Raw genomic sequence first — 18,864 nt, 5'->3', positions numbered from 1 at the left:
CATGACACTGTAGGGCTGGTGTGTGTGTGTGTGTGTGTGTGTGTGTGTGTGTGTGTGTGTGTGTGTGGAGGGGTTGATGATGATTAACGGGATGCATAACAGTAATGATGATTAAATGGTGATGATAATGGTAATGATTGACGGGATACATGACACTGTGGGGCAGGTGTGTATGAAAGGTGATGATGATTGACGAGATACATGACAGAGTGGGGCAGGTGTATGTGAGGGGTGATGATGATGATGATGATGATGATGATGATTAACAGTGTAAATGACACTGGGGCAAGTATATGCGATGATGTTCATATGCCTAGTTTTATGGTTAGCTATGGTGCCAGTAGCCCACCGTATGAACAGGGGAGATGTGTGAAGGGAAGGAAGGTCTGCTGGGTGTTGTGGCTGTCAGTTATTTTGGCAAACCAAGACATACTTTGGCCATCGAGGTGATTATTCTCATTTCACAATAATGGAGACCACGGGTGATAAACCTAACTTCACTTTGTGCAGTGTTCACCCTCATACGTTGTATCATAGGCGGGTTTTCGCGCCGTTAAAAGTCAAGATTTTAACTAATCCAGGTATTGCATATGGATTGTCGTGCGAATTCCTGTGAACACCGAAATTCATTGCTAAATTGAATCTTGGTCAGAATTAGTCAGGATTGGTCAGTGTTGCTCCCGAAGTATTTTGACTGATATTGACCTGGTACTGACTTCTACATAATGTACTGAACATAGACAGCGTGTCGGCTACCTGGATGAAATATAGCCTGCTGTGATGAAGTAAACAATTTTGTGAATATTGGCTTAACGCAAGTCGTATAGATGACAGAGTTAACTCGGTATGATGTAATGAAGTGAAACATGTGACCACACTGTCAGCTGATTTCTTGTTTTGGCGACACACTCCATATTCATTATTGTTGTCAATATTGGTTCAAGATTATTTTGACTTATATGGTAGTTCACGCCAAAACCCTCCTCATATGCAGCACAGAACTAACTGCATTTTGACTTCAGATTTCAGAGCCTATGGTTGAAAAGAGAGAAAGAAATATTGGGGTGTTTTCCCTGAACCCTTTAGCAGTCGTGCCTTGTTATGTAATCCACACTTTCATATGACTTTGAGTTTACAAAACAAAGAAACAAACAACAAAAACCCAGCCCTGTATCAAGTAACCTTTTCATGTAATTCCATCTTTGTGTAATTTCTCATGTTATTCCGTTCTTTTTTGTGCAGCCATCCCCTCCTCCCCCCCCTCACAAACATCCATTCTTATGTAACTCTCTCTCTCTCTCTCTCTCTCTCTCTCTCTCTCACACACACACACACACACACACACACACACACACACACACACACACACACACACACACACACACACACACACACACACACACACACACACACACACACACTTTCTCAGGCCATTAGATACGACCTTGCCAACCATCCATCCATCCATCCATTCATCCTTCTTTCATTCATTCATTCATTCGTCCATCCATCCATCCATCCATCCATCAATCATTCATTCATTCAATCATTCGTCCATCCATCCATCCATTCACTCATCCATCCATCCATCCATCCATCCATCCATCCATCCATCCATCCATCCATCCATTTCACGTCTTTCCATGAATCTCATTTCCTCCATCGGTTTACTTGACGTTGTGGCATCGGAGTTTGGCTTGAAGCTGTGTTTTCGTCAGCGCCTTTGTAGGTTAATGTTTGTTAGTTATATGTGAGATCGGTTTACGTTCTTTAGTTTATATCTGTGTGTTTTTGTTTGTTATAATCTGTTTACAGTCGTTTTACGTTCTCTAGTTAACGTCTTTGAATGTTATTTTTTGTTTGATCTGTTTATGGTCGGTTTACGTTCTGTAGTTTACATCTGTGTGTGTTTATGTTTGTTATAATCTGTTTACGGTAAGGTTACGTTCTTCAGTTTACGACTTGGTTATTTTGGTTCGTTTAATCTGTTTACGATCAGGTTATGTTCTTCAGTTTATGTCATTGTATATTTGTATTATGATTATGTTTTTTTTTTTCTCTGATATAATCTGTTTACCATCGGCTTACCTTTTTCAGTCTGTGTTAATGATCAGTACGACAACGTTAGGTATTTATGTTGTGGATTCTGTACTGTGTTTACGTTCCAGTCTTTGCATACACTATCTACGTTGGTCAGGGTACGTTACTGCATTTCTGAGATGGTCGGTTTGTACTTGTATGTTGTTGTTGGTTATGTGTATTCTTTATATTTATATTTTTTGTGGGTGATTATTTGGTTTCCAAAAAAATCATAAATAGTTGTGATAATGATTACTCTTATAATGGTAACGGTGATATGAGGATGGTACTTTTGAATGTATGTAATTTCTATCTTTTCTGAATTTCTAAATTTTTACCCACCTCATAACAGGAATTATGTTGACGACGATTATGATGATGATGATGATCTTGATGTGTTTTCCTATTGTGTATTGTTATACTGTTTATTTTTAGTGTGGAAATTGAATATTTAAGTATTTTCTGTGACTTAATAAATTTTAAGTAATCTGTGTATCGTGTGTTGGTGATGTATTGTATGTGTATGTATATTTCCGAGGCGTGAATGAATAGACGTTTATGCCCCGAGTTTCAGTCTTAGTGTATGTATGTGTGTGTGTGTGTGTGTGTGTGTGTGTGTGTGTGTGTGTGTGTGTGTGTGTGACGCAGTTTTGTTTACGGTGTTATTCGTGTTTGGTATATTTGTTTACGATGCTGTTCGCTTAATGTTTTGTTTATGGTGCTTCTTGTGTTTATAATGCTATTTTGTTTCCGATGCTATTTGTATATAATGTTTTGTTTGTTTCCGATGTTATTTGTGTGTTTAATGTTTTATTTACGATGCTATTTGTGTTTAGTGTTTTGTTTAAGATGCTATTTGTGTTTAATGTTTTGTTTCCAATGCTATTTGTGTTTAATGTGTTGTTTACTGTGCTATTTGTGTTTACTGTTTTGTTTACGATGCTATTTGTGTTTACTGTTTTGTTTACGATGCTGTTTTTATGTTTAATGTTTTGTTTACAATGCTATTTGTGTTTAATGTGATTTTACGATGGTGTTTGTATTTAATGTTTTTTTTTACGATGTTATTTGTGTATTTAATGTTTTGCTTACGATATTTTAATTGTTTAATGTTTTGCTTACGATGTTTTGTTTGCTTAATGCTGTTTTGTTTACGATGTCATTTATTCATTGCAGGAGTTTGCGACGCTAACGAAGGAGCTAAATGGCGCAAGGGAGCAGCTGCTGGAGAGAGATGAGGAGATCACAGAGCTCAAGGCGGAGAGGAATAACACCAGGGTAAGCACACACCATCACACCAGCAGGCATTTGTGGTATGACGGATGGTATTAATGACTGGAGTAAGCATTGCGGAAATTAATGTTGTGGTGTAAACGCTGGTGTATAGGAGGAATTACATCATAGTAAGAACACACCACTTCTCCAACAGACATTTGTAGTACGACAGGTGCTGGAGTTAATGACAGATGTAAACGGTGGTGTATGTATGGGAGGGGTAACACCAGAGAGAGGGGGGTGAGGGGTAAGGGGAGAGGAATAGAATTGTATGACTGCATAAGGATCTAGAAATAAAGAGGGTGGTCCATAGATAGCACTCCATTAGAGACTCACATGGTGATATCTTACGTGTTGAGGGGACGGCTCAGTCAGCTGGTGTGGGCTTGGGTGTGACAGTGAGAGTAGGAAAGGAGTAAATGATGCAGGATAGACATTGATAATGCTGACTCAACCCACACAGCACACCAGAAATCGCCATTCAGAGTGGAAGAGGAACGATATATATGGACCACCCTCTACAGAAGAAAGAGAACATAGAGCAAGAGAGTTACAGAGTGAATGTAGAGAGAGAGACATTGATAGAGTGACTGGGGACATGTGAATTGAAGATTGATGGTAGAGATAGAACAACATTAGGCTAGATCGAGAGATAGAATAGAGTGAAATGTCAGAGAGAGAAAGAGAGAGGTATTGATGATGGTGGTGATAATCATAATGAAAGGAGGGAAGGAGGCAGGGAGGTAGGGAAATGCTGCTGCTGCTGCTGATGATGATGATGACGATGCTGATAGCGTTGATGAATGTGAAGAGAGAGAGAGGGGGGGGGATAATGATGACAATGATGAGAGGAGAGGGAAGGGAAGAAGGGAGGTAGGTAGGGAGATGATGGTGATGATGATGATGGCGTTAAAGAATACAGAATGTAGTCAGAGATGATAACGTCGATGGGAGAATGGAGATAATAGATAAAGGTTAAGTTATGTGTTGAGAGGCGTGGTAGACCAGAGTAATAGATAGAGTAGATAAGGCCTCTCAATAGATAGAATAGATAAAGCCGTGATTCATGTATTGACCCAGCCACAGGTAAGGTACGATACACTCACGGGGAACCACACCTTAGGTACTCGTGTTCACTTTAACTTGGCGTAAAATTGCCGTCTCTCTGTCTTGAATAGTCATGAAGAAGTGCTAATGGAAGGAGGTATTGCCGGAGTATTTTCTTTCTGTCAGTGAGGTACGTGAAGTGATGCGCAGAAGGACGAATATCTCTGCGAAGTTAAATTAAACGAACTATAGACTGTCTTGCTGGGGATATATTAAAACCTGATCTTAGTTTTTATTAGTGTTACCGTACCTTCAGATAACACAACACAGGACACATCTCTCGTAGTGAATGGGTTAATTAGTGCCGTATCCAACCTCCAAGTTTCGCCTAATCTGAATAAAATACTATGATTACCAAGAATGAAGTCAGAAATTGGTGGGTCGTCAGAGTGATGTGGGTAATAGATGTAAAATCTTATAAGCATTAGTGTGTTATTACTGGCATTATAATCTGTTTATTTTCATCTGACGAAACTGGACTTGTGTCCTGGTTGCTTGATATTCAGTGAGCTTTGGTAATGAAGTAGGAATGAATCTCCTTGGTTACTAGTCACATCCACCCACCAGTCTGACTACACTTGATCAACTTAACTAGAAAGAATAAGGGATCTTTGTCGGGTGAAAAAATCAACAATAGGGGAGAGTAGGCGGTGTAAATATTTAGCATGACAGAGAGAGAGAGAGAGAGAGAGAGAGAGTAGGTGGTGTAAGAGGAGTGAGTACTCATTGGAACTTTGTGTGACGCAGGCACCACAAATGTTATAGCCTACTGTAGTTTGATAGGAAAAAAAAAAAAACGTGAATGGAGAGAGGGACGCCACATTTTTTTAATTTTACTTTTTTTAAAGTCACGTGGGTGTTGAATAGAAGTGAGTTTACCCTGCTTTGATTGTGGTAGTGTGAAATATAGGGTAGGTGTTGTGGTAGTGGTGGTGGTTATGGTTGCAAGAGAAGTTAGGTGATAGGTTCTGAGTATGGTAGAGAGAAACTGATTATGGTAGTGTGAAAATCAAGGTAGTTGTTGTGATAGTGGTGGTAGTTATGGCTGCAAAGGAAGATCTGAGTATGGTAGAGAGAAATAGCTTGTGGTGGCTTTGATAGTTCTGGTATTAAGGCAAGGAAGGTAACCAAACATAATAGCTACGAGGAAATAGTTTGTAGTTAATGTGGAGGTGGTGGTGGTTGTGGCGAGGAAAGGTAGGCGGTAGGAGATGAATATGGTGTCAGAAAATAGCTTGTGGTGATTGTGGTAGCTGTGGTGATTTTTATAGTTGTGGTGATTGTGGTAGATGTGATTTTTATAATTGTGGTGATTGCGGTAGTTGTCATTGTGGTTTTGTTGTAGTTGTGGTGATTGTTAGTTGTGGAGATAGTGGCAGCTGTGGTGATTGTGGCATGTGTGGTGATTGTGGCAGCTGTGGTGAATAGTAGTTTTGGTGATTTGGTAGTTGTGATGATTGTGGTAATTGTCATGATTGTGGCAGCTGTGGTGATTGTGGCACCTGTGGTGATTGTGGTAGTTGTCATGATTGTGGCTGCTGTGGTGATTGTCAGTTGTGATGATTGTGGTAGTTGTCATGATTGTGGCAGCTATGGTGATTGGCATCTGTGATTGTGGCAGTTGTCAAGATTGTGGTAGTTATGATGATTGTGTTAGTTGTCGTGATTGTGGCAGCTGTGGTGATTGCTAGTTGTGGTGATTGTGGTAGTTGCGGCAATTGTGGTAGTTGCGGCAGTTGTGGTAGCTGTGGTAATTGTGGTAGCTGGTGATTGTGGTTGCTGTGGTGAATGTGGTTGCTGTGGTGAATGTGGTAGTTGTGGTGAATGTGGTAGCTGTGGTGATTATGGTAGTTGTGGTGTGTGGTGGTGATTGTGGTGAACTGTTAGGCATAGTGACAGCTAAGAACAGTATAATAACTATGGTAGGATTGTGGTTGTGTAGATAGTTGTTGTGGTAGGGAGTTGTTGTAGATAGTTGAAAGGATTATCATGGCAAGATAAAGGAATAGGTATTTGATGGTAGTGGTGTCAGTAGTGATGGTTGTTGTAGTTGTGATGATGGTGGTGGTAGTTGCGGTGGTAGTGATAATTGTAGAGGATTAGGTATTTGATTTGGTTGTGTGGTGGAAGTAGTTTAGTTGTGGTAGTGGTGGCTTTACGGCTACAGTGGTAACGTCAGTAATGTTGGTAGTTGTGGTGGTCGTGGTGGTTGTGATGATATTCATAGTTGTAGTGGATGTGGTATTTGGTTGTATGGTTGTGATGGTGGAAGTTGATTAGTGGTGGTAGTGGTGGCATTTACGGCGATAGTGGTAGCGTCAGTGTTGGTAGTTGTGGTAGTTGTGGTGGTGGTGATGAGTGTGATAGAGCAGGTACACCCAGAGTTAAGATAGCTCAAGAGGATGGAGGAGAGGGTAGGATGGGTTAACGGTGTACCTGGGTGTAGATGGGTGTAGTGGGGGTGTAGATGGGTGTAGTATGGTATAGGTGGGTGTAGTGGGGTGTAGATAGGTGTAGTAGGGGTGTAGATTGGTATTGTGTGGTATAGGTGGATGTAGTGGGGTGTAGATGGGTGTAGTGAGGGTGCAGATGGGTGTAGTGGGGGTGTAGATGAGTATAATGTGGTATAAGTGGGTGTGATGGAGTGTAGATGGGTGTAGATGGGGTGTAGTTGGGTTTAGCAGGGGTGTAGTTGGGTTTAGTGGGGGTGTAGTGAGGGTGTAGTGGGGGTGTAGGTAGGTATAGTATGGTATAGGTGAGTGTAGTGGGGGTGCAGATGGGTGCAGCGAGGGTGTAGATGGGTGTAGTGGGGGTGTAGTTGGGTATAGTGGAAGTGTGGATGGGTGTTGTGGGTGTTTAGGTGAGAATGGTGTGTAGGTGGGTGTAATGGTGGTGTAGATGGGTGTAGTGGTGATGTAGATGGGTGTAGTGGTGATGTAGATGGGTGCAGTGGTGATGTAGATGGGTGTAGTGGTGATGTAGGTGGGTGTAGTGAGGATGTAGGTGGGTGTAATGGGGGCGTATGTGGTGAGGATATAGTTGGATGAAGTAGGGTCCAAGAAAGGATAATGATTCAGTTGGATATAGGCGTAGGTGGGTGTAGGAAGGGTGTAGTGTGGTGTAAGATGTCGCAGCAAGAGTGTAGCCAGGTATGGTGGTGTGTAGAATGGCATGGTAGGTGAATGGAAAATAATTGCACAGGATGCACAATATATAGGTTGTATTTGGTGTTTTGAAAGGGTGTGGATGGGTGTAGGCGGGTTCAGCAGAGTGTATGTGGGTGTAGTGGTGGAAAGGAAGCATAGGAATGTTTATTGTGATATAATGTAGAGGTGTAGATTGAACACACACACACACACACACACACACACACACACACACACACACACACACACACAGCAACCAACCCTGCCTTGGTAAAGTAATGGTCAGCGCAGCATTGTGTAATATTGTGTTTCACGGCGGTGCACTGGCCTTGAACTTCAAATGCATAAATCCTTGCACTACGAGCACATTTGTTTTTTTATTTCTTGGTACTTTTCGTATTCATTCTACAGCCAGATTATGTATATTTTAATTAATTTTATTCTTACTGTTGCCAAATGGTGTGATGTCATTTCCTTCTCTTAAGATATGTTCCCGGATTCAAGGGATCATTCTTCATAATTCCAAGCTAAAATCGTTTGGTGGTAATAAAAATGAAAAATATAGAATGGCATTATTACATACTAAGGTTTTAATGGAACTTCTCGTATCCATTCACAGCTAGAGATCATTCCTTAATGTAAGTAATAAACTCAGGTGGTAACAATAAATATATAATAAAACAGATAGGTAGGTTGGTTGGTAGGTAGATTGGTAGGTTGGTAGGCACATATGTTGATAGGTAGGTAGGTAGATTGGTAGGTAGATAGAGAGGGAGGCTAGGTAGGTAGATAGATAGATAATTAGGTAGATGGATGGGTAGATAGATAGATAGATAAAATATATCATTGTATGAATTCGGTATAGTTCTTTCGTCTTGACTTTGCTCAGATTTTCACTCTTTTTGGTGCTTAAATCAAGTAGCACAGTGATAGAAAAAGGCATTGCAACGGCTATACGTCCTTTCCATAGTACTGCTTCGTGACTAGCATCATAGTCTAGTGTTTAATTTATTGCTATAATTCAGCATTCAAGATGGAGAAGTTGCAAATTTAGGCCAAGTTAGAGTAAAAAGAGTCAAATAACTCAGATTTTTGTACAAAGTTCAGTGTATTAGCAACTGCCGATAATGTAACAGAATCCAACGAAGAATCATGTGACCAAAATGCAACGAAGAGTCACAAGTCCAGAATGTAACAAAGAATCATGAGTCCAGAATGTAACAAAGAATTATGAGTCCAGAATGTAACAAAGAATCATGAGTCCAAAATGCAACAAAGAATCATGAGTCCAAAATGCAACAAAGAATCATGAGTCCAGAATGCAACGAAGAATCGTGGGTCCAGAATGCAGCAAAGAATCATGAGTCCAGAATGCAGCAAAGAATCATGAGTCCAGAATGCAGCAAAGAATCATGAGTCCAGAATGCAGCAAAGAATCATGAGTCCAGAATGCAGCAAAGAATCATGAGTCCAGAATGCAGCAAAGAATCATGAGTCCAGAATGCAACAAAGAATCATGAGTCCAGAATGCAGCAAAGAATCATGAGTCCAGAATGCAGCAAAGCATCATGAATCCAGAATGCAGCAAGGAATCATGAGTCCAGAATGCAACAAAGAATCATGAGTCCAGATTGAAAGAAAAATTCACGAGTCCAGAATGCAGTAAAGAATTGTGAGTCCAGAATGCAACAAAGAATCTTGAGTCCTAAATGCAGTAAAGATACATGAATCTGGAATGCAACAAAGAATTGTGAATCCAGAATCCAGCAAAGAATCAGGAGTCGAGAATGGAACAGAGAATCATGAATGCAACAGGGAGCCTTGGCAGTCAGAGTGTGGTAGGTGTTTGGAGTGATTAGTCGAGATTAGTTAAGAATAGTTACACTGGAGGGTAAGTTTGGTTCCTGAACTGAGATTAGGTCAGTGATGGTTAATTTGGTATGGAAATACACCTGTCTCCCCCTGGTATATATATCTGTCTTTATACTTGCAACACAATACATCATTTTACCTGTCCATACACCCATCACATATCCCTATACCTGTTCATATACCCATGTACCTATTCGTATACTTGCCACATATACATCCTAATACATTTCCATACACTTACCACACATATATCCATACACCTGACACTTTTATGGCCATACACCTGCCACACATACATCCTTATACCTGTCCATACACCTGTTACACATGCATTGCAACACATCACGATACCTGTCCCTACATTGCCTCAACGTCTGTTATATATATGTGCTTACTTTGCTACACCATTGACAACCATTTGTCTGCACACCTGCTACATACCTGTCTACACATAGCACACACCTGTCTACACCTGCTACTCATATGTCTGCACCTACTACATACCTGTCTGCTGTACATGTATTGCACACAGCCCCTGCATTTTTTTTTTTTTTTTTTTTTTTTTTTTTTTTTTTTTTTCTTCAAGGACAAAGGAATCAAAGGCCAGAAGTCTGCAAGATTGTTCCCTCCAAGAAAAAACAATAAAAAGTTAACAGAGAGCCAAAATCAAGATCTGTACCTATCCCACATACCTGTCCCCACACCTGGCACACACCTGTCTGTGCCTACTGCACCTGTTCTTACACCTGCCACATGCATGTGTATACCAACCACACACCTGTCTAAACCTACAACATCTTTATGGACCTGATATGCACCTGTCCTTGCACTTGCCATGCACCTGTGTATACCGGCCACACTCTTGTCCACACCCACAGCACACCTGACTACACCTACCACACCTGTCTACACCTACCACACCTGTCTACACCTGCCACACACCTGTCTTAACCCTGTCCTCTTGACAGCTACTGCTGGAACACCTGGAATGCCTGGTGTCACGGCATGAGCGGTCGTTACGGATGACGGTGGTGAAGCGTCAGGCAGCATCACAGTCTGGTGTGTCATCTGAGGTGGAGGTGCTCAAGGCGCTAAAGTCACTATTTGAACATCACAAAGCACTAGATGAGAAGGTAGGTGTGTGTGTGTGTGTGTGAGAGAGAGAGAGAGAGAGCATACCTTGTATGTGTCATCTCATAGTACTGTATATATGATCAACTGTCTCATATTCACAGTTTGTTTGTCAGTGAGCGTAGAACATGTCTTTTAGGCTTTTGGATTACATTGACTCAAGCTGGTGGTGCTTAACTCTTTTACTGCATTGATATGCTAGGGTATATTGTAGCTGAAAGAAATCCTTGTAGTTAAAGGCTTCAAAAAGTATCTTGAGTAACCCATTCCATGCTGTGTCTGCAGTTAGGAATTCTGTTTAGAGAAGCCTTTTTTTTTTTTTTTTTTTTTTTTTTTTTTTTGAGAAAGCCTAGCAGGCATGGAATTAAAGGCTATGGTAATTACTCTTCACATTTAACTTACCTTTGCAGCAACAGCAAGTTTAATCCTCCTACAAATTGATAATCCGAGCTCTCGAATCTGGAAGTAACCCATTACTTCCCCTTAATAAGTAAACTGTGGTACACAGTATGGTACAAAATTTCATTGTTTAAACAGCTGTTATTTATATATGGGACGTTGTATTATAGAAGTGTAAATGAGTGCCTGCAAATGACATTTTTACTAGTTGACAGTATTAGGGAAGTGAGCTAGGTGTTCTTAATATCCTCTCCAGCTAAGTGCAGAATTGTTAACAGTTGCAGTCAGTATTTCCATTTCACTCTGGGGGATAGACCCAATGATGAGACAACACAATTTGGTTTGATTATTATAGATCAGGTTTTCAAGATCTCGTTAAGTTATGACAGTTTTGAGAAAACCTGATGGAAGTATAGCCACAGTTTTACCTTTCAAATTTTGTCTGACAGCTTGCATAACCTGTAAATTACATATTTGTGTGTGCAGGTACGGGAACGTCTGCGCGTGAGCTTGGAACGTGTGGCCACCTTAGAGGAGGATCTCACACACACCCGGGATGAGGTCAGTCAGCACATTTCTTTTACTATGACTCTTCTATACATGCATAAGTAGTGTTTTTTAAAAACATTTGTTTTTACTGTGCAGAACAGTTTGTTCTGCATAAGTAGTGTTTTTTAATTTTTTGTGGTATCGTTTCTGATTGCTAATTAATATCATCGGTTATATGTACACGCCGGAGCTCACTTGACATAAAAGATAAAGATGTATTTGGACTTTGTATCTTTTTTACAGTGATATTCGGCAGCTGAAGATGTATTAGTACTTTATATCTTTTTGACAGTGATAATCTGCAGCAAATGATGTATTGGTACTTTGTATCTTTTTGACAGTGATAGTCTGCAGCAAATGATGTATTGGTACTTTGTATCTTTTTCACAGTGATAGTCTGCAGCTAAAGATGTATTAGTCCTTTGTATCTTTTTGACAGTGATAGTCTGCGGCTTATGATGTATTGGTACTTTGTATCTTTCACAGTGATAGTCTGCAGCTATAGATGTATTAGTCCTTTGTATCTTTTTGACAGTGATAGTCTGCGGCTTATGATGTATTGGTACTTTGTATCTTTCACAGTGATAGTCTGCAGCTAAAGATGTATTAGTACTTTGTATCTTTTTGACAGTGATAATCTGCAGCTAAAGATGTGTTAGTACATTGTATCTTTTTGACAGTGATAGTCTGCAGCTAAAGATGTGTTAGTACATTGTATCTTTTCGACAGTGATAGTCTGCAGCTAAAGATGTATTAGTACTTTGTATCTTTCACAGTGATAGTCTGCAGCTAAAGATGTGTTAGTACGTTGTATCTTTTTGACAGTGATAGTTTGCAGCTTAAGATGTGTTAGTACGTTGTATCATTTTGACAGTGAGAGTCTGCAGCTTAAGATGTGTTAGTACGTTGTATCGTTTTGACAGTGAGAGTCTGCAGCTAAAGATGTGTTAGTACGTTGTATCGTTTTGACAGTGAGAGTCTGCAGCTTAAGATGTGTTAGTACGTTGTATCGTTTTGACAGTGAGAGTCTGCAGCTTAAGATGTGTTAGTACATTGTATCTTTTTGACAGTGATAGTCTGCAGCTAAAGATGTGTTAGTACAATGTATCTTTTTGACAGTGAGAGTCTGCAGCTAAAGATGTGTTAGTACGTTGTATCTTTTTGACAGTGATAGTCTGCAGCCAATACTTAAGCATTTATTACTTTCTTCAAGATGTAGTATATACAGTATTTCATTTGCACCACAGTGGCAGTATAATGACTGGGAAGTTTCCAAGAGTTGAGGTAATAATCTAGTGCCATTAATTACTTGTTATATCACAAGCCTAAGGCACTTAAGAATTGGAGTTTAAATAAGCAGTTGAAGAAGCATACTGTCAGTTTTGTTGCAAAGACATTACCTAAAGCTGCATAAATGAAGTGCTGGTAGTTTGTCAGTGAAAATTATATACAGAAGGATAGCCATGCCTGGAGGACAAGTGTAGTGGGAAAGTCCAGGAGTGATTGGGGAAGTGTTAATCATATTAGAAGTATACTATTGGAACAAAAGTCAGACAGCAGTTTGATATATGTAGTATAGGATCATCATATTTTTTTTATATTTTTTTTAAGCACATCATAAGCACCATAGTATTTGAAAAGTGTACTATATTGATGACTGACAGTTTATTTTGGTGCAGCTTAACCAGTACAAGCTGGGGAAGGTGCCGGGTGATGGGGCAGAGAGTGATCGAGTCAACGGGAAGGTGGAGTCCCTGGAGATTGGAAAGGTTACGTCTGGTGCTGATCCAGTGCTGGCGGTTAGTGACACACTGCACCATGCACATCACACACACACACACACACACACACACACACACACACACACACACACACACACACACACACACACACACACACACACACACACACACACACACACACACACACACACACACACACACACACACACACACACACACACACACACACACACACACACACACACACACACACACACACACACACACACACACACACACACACACACACACACACACACACACACACACACACACACACACACACACACACACACACACACACACACACACACACACACACACACACACACACACACACACACACACACACACACACACACACACACACACACACACACACACACACACACACACACACACACACACACACACACACACACACACACACACACACACACACACACACACACACACACACACACACACACACACACACACACACACACACACACACACACACACACACACACACACACACACACACACACACACACACACACACACACACACACACACACACACACACACACACACACACACACACACACACACACACACACACACACACACACACACACACACACACACACACACACACACACACACACACACACACACACACACACACACACACACACACACACACACACACACACACACAGAGGGATTCAATCGAGGCGGCTGTGCGTCATTGGCGCTCTGTACCAAACCAACACGGCCAGTGGCATTACCTAAATTAGTATCTTTGTATGAGTCAAACTCTGTACCAGGTTAAACTAAATGATTTTTCATTATTAAAAGGAAAAAAATAATAAGTTTAAACAAGACTTGTTCAAACAGGAAAGTGAACCAAGACGAAAGAATACGCTGAGTCATCTGAGGTTTGTTTAGACTACAACAACCCGGGGATTGTAAGTACATGCTCTGCACTTTTAGTATTGCAAAATGGATACATACTTCAGTAAAGCAAATTTGGAAAAGAAAAGGGATAAAGGTAAAAAGCAAAATGATGATTTCTACCAAGAACTGGTTGAAGTGGAGACTCACAATAGACTGGTTGAACGTGTAAACAAACTAGAAATGGCTTTCAAAAATGAAATTGATGAAATAAAGAAGCAGATGCACTTGCAAAAGGAAGAAATAGAAAAACTAGGAAGGGAGGCCAATAAGAAAGACACAACCATCAGTGAACTAACAGTGGAATTGAGTACACTTAGAAAGAAAATGAGTGAAATGGCAAGTACAGTAGTCAGTCACGAGAGTGTTATGGAAGAGTTCAAAAATGACACAGAGACAATTAGGCAAGTAAGCAGTCTTATTGACCAGAGCAGTGATATTGAGGAGAAGATAACACAAGTAAATGAAGCTGTGCAAAGCTACAAAAATGATGTGGAAACCACGTATGCAGAAATAGTGAAAGTAAAGAAAGACTTAGAAACAAGGGTGGAGGAAAAAAGCATTAAAAAGGAGGTGAAAAGAATAATCCAAAACAATCCAAAGTTAGTCAGAGATTCAGTAGATATAAACAAATCTATAGTAATCACTGGTATAGAAGAGGAAGAAATAAAAAACAAGATCACAAGAGACAAAAAGGAGATGGCAAATGTAATGAGCTTACTGAAAGAAGTATCAGAGGAAATCTGTAGTAAAGACATAGAGGAATACAAAAGGTTAGGGAAATATGAGAAAAGCAAGACAAGACCCCTAAAGGTGACTTTCCAGAGTGTAAACATTGTGGAAGAGATACTAAAAAATGCAAAGAATCTTATGGAAAAAGAGGAGTTCAAAAATGTGTGGATAAAAAGATGCCTAACACAAGAGGAACTGGAATTACTGAAAGAGAAAAGGGAGGAAGCAAAAACAAAAAATGAGGGAAGATCAGAAGAGGAGAAGAAGAAATTTTTTTACAAAGTACTGTAATAGGATTGCAGGTACGAAAGTGGTACACAAACAGGATGGAATAAAAAGGAGGAAGGTAGTAGAACCATGTCATGACAAGTATATAAACAAGATGATAAAGTTCATGTACTCAAATGTGGATGGAATGGTATCTAAATTACTAGAGATGAATGATTATGTCAGAGAAAATGAACCACAAATAAAATGCCTAACTGAAACAAAATTAACACCAAGGATATCCAATGACATACTAAACTTAGAGGAATACAATATATGGAGAAGAGACAGAAATTTAAAAAAAGGAGGAGGAATTATAATATTAACTAAGAAAAATCTAAAAGTCAATGAAATAAAACTAGATATACCATCACAAGTAAAACTGATTGCAGTAGAGATCAACATATCTGAAGGAAAAGTAACTGTAGCCAATTTGGACATGCCACCCAGATCAAACACATGGGAAAGAGATGAATATGAGGACCTGGCAGAGAGTACAATTCAGAGTTTAAGTTCATTACTACATAAAATGGAAGAGAAATCAGAAAGAATTATACTAACTGGGGATTTCAATACAAATATAAATTGGAATACTCTAGATATAATTAGCCAAGAAAGCTGTTGGGACCAAAAGCTCCTGGATCTCGTACAAGAGTTCTTCCTAACTCAACATGTGAGGGAAACCACCAGAAAAAGAGGACGATGTACCTTCAGTGCTAGATCTAATATTTACTAGGCAAGAAAATGATACTGACAGTTTAATATATCACCCTTCATTCGGCAAAAGCGATCATGCAGTACTAAATTATAACTTCAGGATAGCATATGACATAGTAAACAGCAATGACAGTTACAAAAAGAGCCTAAACTATAAAAAGGGAAATCATCAAGACCTAAAGAAGTATTTCTTAGAAGTTGATTGGGAAAATGAGCTTAGAGGACAAGATTTAAATGCTGTATATAAAAAATTCTGTGAATTTTATGAAATAAGGGTCCAGAAGTACATCCCACAGCACAAAGAAGCAGATAAGAAAATACAGAAATGGTTCAATACAGAATGTAAAAAATCAAAAGAAAGAAGAGATTTGTTGTGGAATAGATACAGAAGACATAATAGTGAAAGGGCGTATAATAATTACAAACAGGCAAGAAACGATTATACAAGAATAAGGAGGGAAGCCCAAAAACAGTTTGAGGAGGATATAATAAATAAAAGTAGTGATTAACCAAAGTTGTTTTACAGCTATATCAGAAGCAAAACCAAAGTAAAAGATATAATACAATCAATTACGGACGAGGGAATCACTTATACACAAGAGAAAGATATTTGTGAAGCACTAAATAAGAATTTCCAATTAGTTTTTACAGAAGAAAAAAATTTTGAGAGGGACTATGTGGAACATGCATGTCCACACATACTACCAGATATACAAATAGCAGAAAAAGTAATACAGGAGGAGTTAAGTAGATTAGACAGAGGAAAAGCAAGTGGTCCTGATGAAATTTCATGTTGGGTGTTACGAGAATGTGCAAAGTAGTTAAGTAAACCATTATTTTTAATTTTCAAGAAATCCTTGAGTCAAGGTAAACTACCTGATATTTGGAAAAAAGCAAATATTGTCCCCTTATTCAAGAAAGGAAATAAACAAAATCCACTCAACTACCGACCAGTATCACTGACCAGTGTTGTAAGCAAGGTATTAGAAAAGCTTATAAGAAAAGCTTGGGTAAATCATCTAGAAGAACACAGTATGATAACAGAAAGACAGTTTGGTTTCAGAAAAGGAAAATCATGTGTTACTAATCTGTTGAGCTACTATGACAGAGTAACAAACACAATACAGGAAAGGGAAGGATGGGTGGACAGTATCTATTTAGATTTCAAGAAAGCTTTTGACACAGTACCACACCAAAGACTTTTATGGAAACTGTACCATAAAGGAGGTATTTGAGGCAAACTGTTTTGCTGGATGCAAGACTTTCTCATAAAAAGAGAAATGAGAACAGTACTAAGAGGAAACTACTCATCACAGAAAGAAGTGACAAGTGGAGTACCACAGGGTTCAGTGCTGGCACCAATCATGTTTTTAGTGTATATAAATGATATAAACAGTAACACTGGAAATGAGAGCTATCTGAATATGTTTGCAGATGATGCAAAAATACAAAGGAGAATTACTAACACAGACTCTTGTAGGGAGCTACAAGAAGAATTAAATAAACTTCATGAATGGAGTAGTACATGGCAAATGGAATTCATTGTGGACAAGTGTCATGTAATCAAGTTTGGTAAAAGTGGAAAAAGACCTGATTGGGATTATAAGTTAGGAAATAAAACCCTATACACATCAGAAAGAGAGAAGGACCTAGGTGTGATTATCAATAACAGACTATCTCCGGCTGACCACATCAGCGAGAAGGTACGGAACATGTATACACTGCTTGCAAATATGAGAATAGCATTCACATACATAAATGAAGACATGCTAAGAAGGATAATAACATCATTCATTAGACCAACCCTGGAATATGCATCAGTAGTCTGGAGTCCTCATCTCAAAAAGCACATAGACAAGATTGAAAAAGTTCAAAGGGCTGCTACAAGATGGATACCAAGCTTAAGGGACCTAAGCTACGAAGAAAGACTAAATAAACTGAATCTACCAACACTACAGAAGAGAAGGAAAAGTGGTGACATGATAATGCTATATAAGTGCATATCAGGGAAGGAGAAAATAGACATAAATGAGTACTTAACATATGGAGAAGCATCAGCAAGAGGACACTGCAAAAAACTGCATAAGAAGAGAGGTGATAAAGACGTAAGGAAATTCAGTTTCCCAAACAGAGTAATTGATCAATGGAATGCACCACCGAATGAAATAGTGTGTGCCAAAACAATTCACAAATTTAAGGATATGTACAATAATTATGGTTTAAAACACGGGACAGTACGAGCTTGACTCATTCCTGTAAAGATACAATTAGGTAAGAACAATTAGGTAAGAACACACACACACACACACACACACACACACACACACACACACACACACACACACACACACACACACACACACACACACACACACACACACACACACTACACACCACACCACACCACACCACACCACACCACACCACACCACACACACACACACACACACACACACACACACACACACACACACACACACACACACATCTTTGAATGTACACAGTAATGTAGCAAAATGACTCATGACAAATACACCACTTTAGCTGACATATTTCATTCAGTATTACACTGCTCATAATTAAGCCCTTATATAGTTCTTAAGATATTGGTTTAACACTTCATATATTTGTATAATACTTCATAGTCACATAGCATTTAATGCACAGTTAGTGTCTGTGACTTTGTTACACTTCCATGTAAATTGCACTTTGGAGGTATGTATCGTGCCTGACAAGTATACTGCACCTCCAAATGGCACAACAGCAGGTCTACAACATCCTCATAACCTGCCATAACCCTGTCACAGTACAAAACCCTGCCCTTGTTACCTTACCTCACACTAACAAAGTCCATGATAAAGGGCTGTACA

General features: G+C 39.4%; 1 protein-coding gene across 1 annotated transcript in view; it reads left to right on the top strand.

Annotated features, from left to right (window-relative positions):
• Positions 1-18,864, top strand: part of Liprin-alpha (PTPRF interacting protein alpha) — a 332,503-nt gene that overhangs the window by 76,829 nt on the left and 236,810 nt on the right. The window contains exons 2-5 of the mRNA XM_080280589.1: positions 3,256-3,357; positions 10,448-10,612; positions 11,496-11,570; positions 13,238-13,348. Coding sequence (XP_080136715.1) covers positions 3,256-3,357; positions 10,448-10,612; positions 11,496-11,570; positions 13,238-13,348 — 453 coding nt within the window. The remainder of the gene's footprint in view (positions 1-3,255; positions 3,358-10,447; positions 10,613-11,495; positions 11,571-13,237; positions 13,349-18,864) is intronic.

This window comes from Coenobita brevimanus, chromosome 85 (assembly GCF_032717465.1).
Source record: "Coenobita brevimanus isolate Jiangsu-jjx chromosome 85, ASM3271746v2, whole genome shotgun sequence".
NCBI lineage: Eukaryota > Metazoa > Arthropoda > Malacostraca > Decapoda > Coenobitidae > Coenobita > Coenobita brevimanus.
The sequence above is the reverse complement of the archived record's forward strand: the minus strand, read 5'-3'. Positions and strand labels throughout refer to the sequence as shown.